The 9,973-nt window shown below is 41.8% G+C and overlaps 1 protein-coding gene across 2 annotated transcripts in view; it reads right to left on the minus strand.

The window, feature by feature from the left end:
- KCNIP4 (potassium voltage-gated channel interacting protein 4) overlaps positions 1 to 9,341 on the minus strand; it is a 1,204,862-nt gene extending 1,195,521 nt beyond the window's left edge. For both annotated transcript variants that reach the window (XM_032271879.1, XM_032271867.1), the window contains exon 1: positions 9,120 to 9,341. In XM_032271879.1, the coding sequence (XP_032127770.1) occupies positions 9,120 to 9,180 (61 nt within the window). In that variant the 5' untranslated portion in view covers positions 9,181 to 9,341. The remainder of the gene's footprint in view (positions 1 to 9,119) is intronic.
- Between the last annotated feature and the right edge of the window lie 632 nt (positions 9,342 to 9,973).

Here is a 9,973-nt window from a genome sequence, read left to right on the forward strand (position 1 = left end):
GGATACTGTATTTTACAGTTTCCTGCTTCCTTTTTTCATGTTTCTCAATGCCTCGTTCTGTACTCTCATTGTTTTATACTTGTCCCCAAGATTTTCCTCCCCATAACTTTTAAATTAACACAGTGCACCTGCATTTCAGACTCTGTGCCAACTCTCTTAGCTATCATGACTTCAGCAGAAAATCCTGAAGAAACTGGACCAAGAGCGGACAGGGAACAGGTAACCACTGCAATAATACTGTGCATCACAGTAGAAAAGGCTCATCCTCAAATTAAAGGGAGTTTATGAACACAGATGATATGGAAAGAGTGATTTAAAATTATTGGAAAGGATGGGAGAAAAGTGGAGCAGAATGTGACTTTCACAAAGTGCTTGCAATATTAGATGACATATAATAATATCCTTACAATAAGTGATTCCCAAAATTAAGTTTAAAAATTGGAGAAACATACTATTTAATTTGAAAATTCCAACACCAATTTGAAATGCCTCTGTCTACACCAGAACATCATTTAAATTCTCAATAAGAGACCTGAGCATTTTCAATTCCTTTAGGATTATCTTTAAACAGAAGTTATAGCTCATTTGCACTCTCCAAGCTTCCAAATCGTATTTGTTTTATGAAAAAGGTGCATTTCTTAAGAGACTTCCAGCATCAAAGAAGGTTTTAAAAATCTTTAAAATAGCTTAGATAATCTAATGTCTTTAAGTGACTGAAAGATAAACTCATATTACAATTAGAAAAATTGGTAGAGGGCAAGAAGAAATGGACAACAGAACAAACACAGAATTTCAAGCCCAGTTCTTCTCATAGCTTTATTCTATAGGACCCCAAAGAGGAAAAGGTCAAGTTCAATAACACTGTGTGCTTCCACTTGGAAAGGAACAGCACTTAGACGAACTGGAAGTAATCTGGCTTTTAAATACCCATCTTACTTCATCCTTAACTCTGTTATGAGAATGAATATTTTAAAATAAACATATTTAGGCATTTATTTCCTCCTCAGCTTGACTATCATTGCCTCGTGCATATTCAGTTACTAACTCTTGGATAAACAGTAAGCTCTCTAAAAGCAGAATCAATGTCTCAGTCATCCCAATACTAAGTAGCTTATTTGTAAATATTTGCTGAATTAATCTCATTTCATCATTACAGGCTCTTTATAAGCTACAAGTAGATATCATTACTACCATAGTACAGAGGAAGAAAGAAGCAGCAACATTAAACTCAATGACTACTTTATATATTCTCACGTTTCTAAATCAAATGACAATTTTTCTAAATTTAACTTCTCTCCAAATTAAACTTATACAGTATCTCACAGGGTTATTTTGTAAATGTCTGTTGTGTGTGTGTGTTTCTAAAATTCCCTGTGGACACAAGAAGACTAGAGGATCAGTTTCCACTGCAGTAGAATGGGTTGATCTTTGCCTTTAGATGTAACCATAAGACACTTATATTCATGGGGTGAATTACCATATGCAAAGCATGGATAAAAGGTATGGGCTAGACCATTTTTTAAAGTAGCTTCTCGTGCTATTGTAATGAATATTCATTAAATTATAAAAAGTTACAACCCAAAATAAAACCCCTGGCAGAATATCTATTTGGAGATGTAGATCAGTTTAAGAGCTATATGTGCTATATGCACCCAATATTATTATGAAACTCATGAAGACATTTAGAAGGCATGTCTTTTCCGGTTAAAAAACAAAATAATAGGCTGGGCGTAGTGGCTCACGCCTCTAATCCCATGAGGTCAGGAGATCAAGACCATCCTGGCTAACAAGGTGAAACACTGTCTCTACTAAAAATACAAAAAATTAGTCAGGTGTGGTGGCAGGCGCCTGTAGTCCCAGCTACTCGGGAGGCTGAAGCAGGAGAACTGCTTGAACCTGGGAGGCAGAGGTGGCAGTGAGCCAAGATCGTACCATTGCACTCCAGCCTGAGCGACAGAGCAAGACTCTGTCTCAAAAAAATAACAATAATAAGATTTGGGGGCATCTTATCATATGTAACAATGTAAAAACAGCACAACAAAAAAAGGACATAGGTTGTGGGGTAATCGTCATTAGACTGCAGTAGATATTGTTGTCAGTCCAATCTGATTTTCATTCCCATTTGGGCTATGATAAAGTCACTTCTTAAATAAACTGCTTCACTCAAAAAATCCTTCAAAATATTAAGAAGTGTTGACATCTGGAGATGGAAGCCTATTTTTCTTCCAAAACCTGTTTACAGTAAAGACCTATTTATATTTTTTAAAAAGCCAGCTCTAATTCCCTAAAGACTTCATGAGCAGATGCTGCCAGATACAAGAGGGGACATTTCCCTAAGCCAATACAAATTTCAGGTAACCAAAAAGTTATAAACTGTTGCTTTAAAATGTTTTGATGACTTACTTTTACCTAAATAAATAATTGGGGTGGGATAGGTAGGCAAAGAGAAGTTTCTAAAAGGTCAACAACATATCCAAAGGGTATTTAAACTGACAACCTATTTCCAATGAGAGAGCTACTCAACCACACTGGCTGTGTTCATTCAGGAAGAAAAACCAGCCCTTAACATGAGCATAAGGCCACATGCTCAATATGGAAAATTCTATATTTATATTCATGTTCAAATTATTCCTTATATTTCAGTGTGAATAACTTTAATGCTTAAATACTGACAGTCACCCCTTTTTCTGGTTTTCTAATGCTATGTGCATGTGTATCCAGATCGAGCAGTCTATAGTGAAAAGACTGGGCAAGAAGAGGGGATACAGCCACAGCCATGAGAGCAAAGGAGCTGAGCTTCAGCCGTTCTCAGCCTTTACATGCTTTTCACTTCGCTCTTACTTCCCTCTCAATACAGCCTGACTTCTCGCTGTAAAGTCTGACATAAAAGGAAATGCACCTAAGGAAATGGGTGTGTATACACTGAATGATGTCTCCATGCCTTTTAAAATTTTCTCATTCCTTTCCACATCCACTGCTGTAATGCAAGGATCTATCACCTGATGAGTATAATTGCGGTGGATGTGGTGGTGTAGACATTCATGTACTGAGGGGAAATGTGAGAAAGGACCCTTCTCAGTCATGTAAACTCAAAGAAGTACAATTACAATCACATTTCAACGTGAGTACTTAAATAATTTTGCAGTTTTATTTGTGGGATTAGGGACTGATGCTGGAGGTGATCACCAACCTGGAAGGGAATAAGAATGAGGGAACATCACAGCAACAACATCCGAAGACGACACTGACGACTGCCCTAAATACACAAAACTACTGGGCATCTATTAAACTCTTCTTCAGAAACAATGTGCACTCTGATAGCCATGGTGCTATAGGTGCAAGAACATGCACAGTTCCAAGAAGCATTATCTTGGTGTCATTTACTGCACTCATAAACTCAGTCCACTGAATAGAAATGACATGGAACCAAAAGTCTGTTCCAGCAGATGGCTTAACATGCAATCAGATGTGAATTGTAAGTTTGGTCTTTGGTGGGTCTACCACAGGACAACATGATTTAATTTGATTAAAATGTTTAAATGTCTATTAGTTTTTCTGTTGTTTTTTTTTTTTCTTTTTTTCTTTTTTTTTCTGACACTGAGTCTGGCTCTATTGCCCAGGTTGGAGTGCAATGGCACTATTTAGGCTCGCTGAAACCCCCGCCTCCCAGGGTCAAGCGATTCTCCCTGCCTCAGCCTCCCCAGTAGCTGGGATTACAGGTGCCTGCCACTATAGCAAGCTAATTTTTGTATTATGAGTAGAGAAGGGTTTCCACCAATTCGGCCAGGCTGATCTCAAACTCCTGGCCTCAGGCAATCCGCCCACCTTGGCCTCTTGAAGTTCTGGGATTATAGGTGTGAGCCACCACACCTGGCCTAAATGTCTACTAGTTTGTGAAGCATTGTAGAAGTGCTTAGTAGGGGTACGAAAATTAGTAGTTCTTGCATAGCACACTTACCATCAAAAAGTTACAACTGAATATCTGCAAATGAGACAAATTATGTCCAGCTAATTCTGCCTTGTCATTCAGATCTATATCAACAATAAAAGAAAAAACAACTTATGAAAATTCAAAGAATAATTATTTGGGGAGGAGTCAGGGAGAAATCAGTAAGGCGGCAACAAAAGGACACTACATTTCAGATGTGTCTTAATAGATACACAGATTTTCACTGGGCAATACAAGGGCAGGAAGTTCTTTCTAAGCAGTGGGTAAAATAGGAGATATAGCTAATTATAGTCCCAGCTACTCAGGAGGCTGAGGGGGAGGATTGCTTGAGGTCAGGAGTACAACGGGGCAGTGAACCATGATGGCACCACTGCACTCCAGCCTGGGCAACAGAGTAAAACTATGACCCAAAAGAAAATAAAAAACGAAAGAAAAAAAAAAAAAAAGGTAGGTTTAGAGACCAGGGAACAGTCCAGTTTAGCCATATCAAGGTGTAGAAGAGTTTTTTTAGGATGGAGAGCTGTCACTGCATTGTAGGAGCCTTGAAAATCATGCCAAGGAATTTGTATTTTTGATTCTATAAGTAATGGGAAGGCATTAAGAAATTTTGTGCAGAAGAATTCTATGACTCAAGTTAGGTTTCCGTAAATTTAGTTAGTTTTGAGTGTGGAATGGCAGTTAGTGCAAATAGGATGTAACCATCACGGCCTAGAAGAGATGCTGAGAACATAATCTTGGTGGTGGAAATAGAATTTGAAGGGAGAGACAGACACAAAATACAGAAGGGAACCAATAAGTCTTGGTGACTGATTTGTCATGATGAGAATACCATACAGAAGGAGATGCTTTTGCATTTTTAACAACATGTCTCAAAAAATATCCACAATAATTGTTTTTAGAAGACAGAGCATGACTTTTTTTGGCACGATGACTTTAACGTACTGGTAAAACTTTCTTATGAGTCTGACCAGTAGAAGAGGAATGGGGCAGACTATATACTCAAGAGATACTCCCCATCGAAATAAGAATCAAAGCCACACTTTGATTATGGAGAGAGTATAGATGGAGAATATAACTAAAAGACAACCATGTGAAAGGCTGCACAAAATGGGCAAAAAGAGGAAATAAGGGTCACAAAAGGAGATCTAAGAGAAATCAGAGGCAGCAAAATAATTCAGTGCCATAGAAGGCAAGGGAGGAAGGCTTCAATTCAACATTCATTGAATATCTGTTGTTGAGCAAATATTACAAGTCAGACTTCATGCTCAATGCTGGCGATAAAGTAGGGGACAGGACAGAATCCCTCTGCTCTCACAGAGTTCACAGTCTTCCAAGAAATGTTGGTAAACAGCATGAAACATCCCAGTGAGTTCAGGAGGATATGAATTGAGAAAAGGCCCTTAGGGCCTTTCACCAAACAAACACTTTTGGAAAGCAAATGGGTAATTCAATGCCCAAGGGTGAATTAACTTATAATAATAGATGCAGTTACATAATTTTAAAAGATTTTTCAGACTTGCAAAGGCCCCTTGAATAAAACATTCAACTCCCCACAACCCCCTCCCCACCTCATACGTTAATCTACTTGAAATAGTCCCTAAGAAGTGAAGCTATTAAGTATAAAAACACATTCTGCCATGTATTATTGAAAAGCAATATTATTCACATGTTCTGGAAAAAGTGAGAACACGAAAAATAAATAAAAGGACAAAAAATAGTAAGAAGGGCTTAATAATTTAAGCCCAGAAATATATCTTCAAAACAACCACTATCTGGTCTGCATTTCTGCAGAAATCTTGCACACATATTTTATATTGCATGGCTCATTAATTTACAAACCATCCATAGCTTTATGTTATGAGACGGCATAAGCTTCAGGCCAGAAAATTATGCACAGGGGTCCAGGGGAGAGAGGGTAGCTGAATTTCAACGCTTCATTCTATCATGTTTAGTACACCCCTTACATTATTATGACATAAAGAAAATAAAATAATGTTTGTATGATGAAAAGCTTTTCATGGGTTAGGAATAAATGGATTTTTCAATATTACCCTTGTGGAATTACTAATTTGAGGTTGCCTTATTTTTAATAAGCACAAAACTTAAGCCAAAGCCATGATACATCCATCAAATGACAATTCAAAATGGAAGAGATTTTTTTACTCCACTATTGAAACATATATTTTCTGCCTTACTTTTAGTTGTAGATTGCATCACATAACATCTGCCATCCCTAAATTAGATGGCACAAATTATGGACACCAATGAATAATTTTATAGGTTTTTTTTTTCCCCCCTCTGACCTTATTTCTGATTCTGTTTCAAACATACGGCTGAATTATCATTTCCCTCTGTCTCTCCACTGTTAGCAGGATTACGTACGATTTTATAGCAGGAGTGCAAAATAATGGGATTAGACAATGAAATGAAAAATGTATTTTGGTCAGGGTTTGGGTTTAACATGGAAGCTGGCGGAGCAAAAGTAAGCACTCTAATTTGCAAGAAACCTTCTCTGCTTGTAAGTACTTACGTACAACTTGCCCATTTTCTGTTCTCTCTGGCATTAACAGTGTCAATTACAGTGATTTACAGGTGGTGCTGATCAGTTAGCATATTAAATGCTTTTACTTGTTAAGAAGAGAGCACAGAATGAACTCTTTAAACCCAATTATTATAAAGTTTCAGCAATGCAACTCTATTCTGTCATTTCCAACATTTTCCTTCTACTTTGCATTTATGTAGTTTCATCTGTTGCCTTTCAGCAAACCATTTTTCACAGTGTTCTATCTCTAAGTTAGGTCATAAAATACACACACACACACACACACACACACACACACACACACACACTTCTCTAATTCCTGATTTCTCTATCATCTTCATACATTTCTCTCAGTTGGATCTTCCAGTTAAATTTTTCTTAGATTATGGCTAAAGCATCTTATAAACCTCCACCCCAGAGATATATATTCAAGGAAAAACTCTATTATAGTACAAGATCATTTGGAAGTTATATAAATAACCTGCTTATTGGAAAGAGAACAAGAGATCGGGGCTATTATTTTAAAACAAAAATGGAAGGTAGAGTTTAAGTCTTTAAAAATCATCCTTTCTCATCCCAGGATTAGTAAAGACCACCCTATATCTGATCACAAGGAAGCAAAGTACTTATGCATATGTTTGGTGAAAATAACATAGACTACATATTTGGAGATCATTCTCTAATATTGACTTTGAAGCAATATCAACAAAAATAAAAAAGATAATCCAAACTATTTTTTACTCTTCCCATCACGTGACAACTAATTAAAAACGTATGAATACAATTCAAGAAACAGATGTCAAATCAATTCTCAGCCAGAAAACTCATCACTTTGGTCTCACCTTAGCCAAGGTATAAATCAACATGTTTCTGTTCTCCAAATAAGCAGTGAACGCATACTGATTCTGGAGATAGCACTAAAAGGTACGCTTTTTAAAATTATGTTAAATGTATAATACTTCCCAGGTGTGGCTTCATCTTCATTTCTCATTTGTAGTGATTATGGCCACCTAAGGCCCTGTGAATAGACTGGACATGCTGATTCAATCCCTATCCGGTTGATCAAGAAGTGGTGATAACGGAGGAGCCAAGCAATGCAAGCCATCCAGTTCCCGAGACGACATTCCTGCAGTCTGTCTAGCTTTGCCTTCCCTCAGCTGCCATGTGCATGAGTGAGTCACCAGTAGAACAGCTAGCCCTTTACCCTATGCTTACTCTAAAGATTGGCAAAGACAGAGACCCTATGAACACAATTCAACACCCCAATAACTACTCAGCTTTCTACATGAAACACGCCACTCAGGAAACATTTGATCTCTTAAAGTATTCCTCACAAGAGATATCCTACATATGCCTGGCTCGTAATGAGCACGCAGCTACAGACTTCAGTGTAAACAGAACTAAACATAGTTACAAGTCAAATTTGGGGCTTTACAGGTGATGTTCATATTACCTTTTTCCAGTCTGAAAGGATTAAGGCAGTTCTCTTTACAATTTCATATTCAAGTGAGACTAGTGTCCTCCTGGTTACAATGATCTTAATCATTGGAGTGAGGGAAAGAAAGGGAGGGTGTCCATTTCCATTCGTTGTGGCCATAAATTTGAATGATTGACTCAAGTTGTTGAGGTGACTCCATTTCCCTGGGTACTAAAGAACGCAGCATGTGGAAACACCTTTCCTTGCAACTTTCCAGCCCTCAAGTCCAAGTTTTTCATCCTCTAAACCCAAACTATGCTACAGCCATATGTGACCCCAAAGCTTATGTAATCCGGGAGAGGTCCAGCCCTTTATCACTCCTGTGTTCCCTACAATCACCTCCATTCTATTTCTGGCTCATGTAAGGTACTCTGCACACATCAAAATCACCTAATAACAAATCAGTGCAACCCAAGACGCTTTGTGGGAGGGCATCGTCCCCTATTTCTCTGCGGATCCCACCAAACAGCAAAACATTTCTCCCTGCTTTCGCAGAACGCGCGTTTCTCTGAAAGCCAAGCTCCTAAAAACAGCGCCCGGTACCCTTCCAAGGCTGTACTATGTATATAAATTATTTCCAAGTGTCACTGAAGACCATTTTTGACTGAACACACTAAACTGAAGGTAGCCGTAAAACAAGACATACGCTCCTGCTGAAGAATCTGACATGGGCAAGATTCCGCCTGTGTATTACCAGGGGGCAAAAATACAGTTGTAATGAAGCAACGCTGGGGGGCATAAAGGAAAAGTGGAAAGAGAGGATCAATACTATTTCAGCTCATTAATCCCCAGGTGTGAGGGGAAGGAAGCGTGCGGTCTGGAGTCATCTGGCAGATGCATAAACAACCTCGGAAATTTTCAGAGAAGGCAAAAGTACGCACAGGATCGCAGGGGACCCTGCCACCGGCGAGTTTCAAACACACTTCAAACATCTTTTCTTCCGCGACCTGGATCTTGCATGCACCCCCCCTCTCCCCTGCACCCCATTCCCGCCGCTCCCACCTCCCCTTCCCGGTCCCGCCAGGTGACTAGGTCTCATGCAGCGAAGGCAACAAGCGTCCCCAGCTGAGGAAGGGAAGGGGCAGCCCTCTCGGCTCGCGAGGGAAGGAGGGCGGAAGCGGGAGCCCGCTCGCGTGCTTATTGCATCCTACCTCCTGTGGAGCTGGCCTCCTCCAGCTGAGCCGAAATGCTTTCCACCCTCCTCACATTCATGTCTGGGGACGCGGGGTGTAGGAGCGAGAGTCGGGAGTCCACCGGCCAGGGGCGTCTGTCGACGGGTCTGCACGGAAGCGCACCGCCGCTCGGCCCGGGGGCGTCCGTGGCGCTGGGAGCTGGAGCTTCGGCGGCGGCGGCAGGGCGCGCGGAGCCGGCTGCAGGTGCGGGCAGAGGCCGGCGGGGGGCGCCGGGGGCGCTGCGCGGCTCTTGGCGGCGGGGGCGCGCGGGACGGCGGGGGCAGCCGAGGCGCGGGCTGCTCGGCGCTGGCGGCTGGAAGCGGGAGCGCTGCACGGGCGGCTCGCGTGCGGGGACCCCCCCCCCCCAGCCCCTCGCCCGCGTCGGCGCCGCCTCCGGCCGGGGGTGGGGGCGAGGAGGGGAAAGCGCAGCGGGTGGCGCGGTGCCTCTGGCGACAGAGCAGAGGGACCCGAAAGAGAACCGAGGGGACTTCGGGCTGGGCAGGGCACCCCCAGGAGTTGCCAGCGGCTCTCAGCGGGCGCCTCTGTTACCCCTTCGCACTGCGAGCAGCGCCTGCTCTGGGGAGGGGCCCCAAGGCGCCCCTCCTTCGCCAGGAACGCGCGGCTGGGTCCCCCAGGGGTTCCAACTCCGGCAGCTAGGCTGGAAATACTGCTGCACAAAGTTAGGCTGAGTTCGAAGGACACCAGAGGGGAAGCGTGAGAAGATGCCCTTCTCCAGAACCGGGCAGAGCGCCAGGAACTCCTAGACAGGAAAGTCTCCCCGTGGAAGCTGGAACCAGCATGCGACTCAGCTGAGTGTGGGGAAACTGGGTCTA

This window comes from Sapajus apella, unplaced genomic scaffold (assembly GCF_009761245.1).
Source record: "Sapajus apella isolate SASKATOON/1434 unplaced genomic scaffold, GSC_monkey_1.0 scaffold5, whole genome shotgun sequence".
Classification (NCBI taxonomy): Eukaryota; Metazoa; Chordata; class Mammalia; order Primates; family Cebidae; genus Sapajus; species Sapajus apella.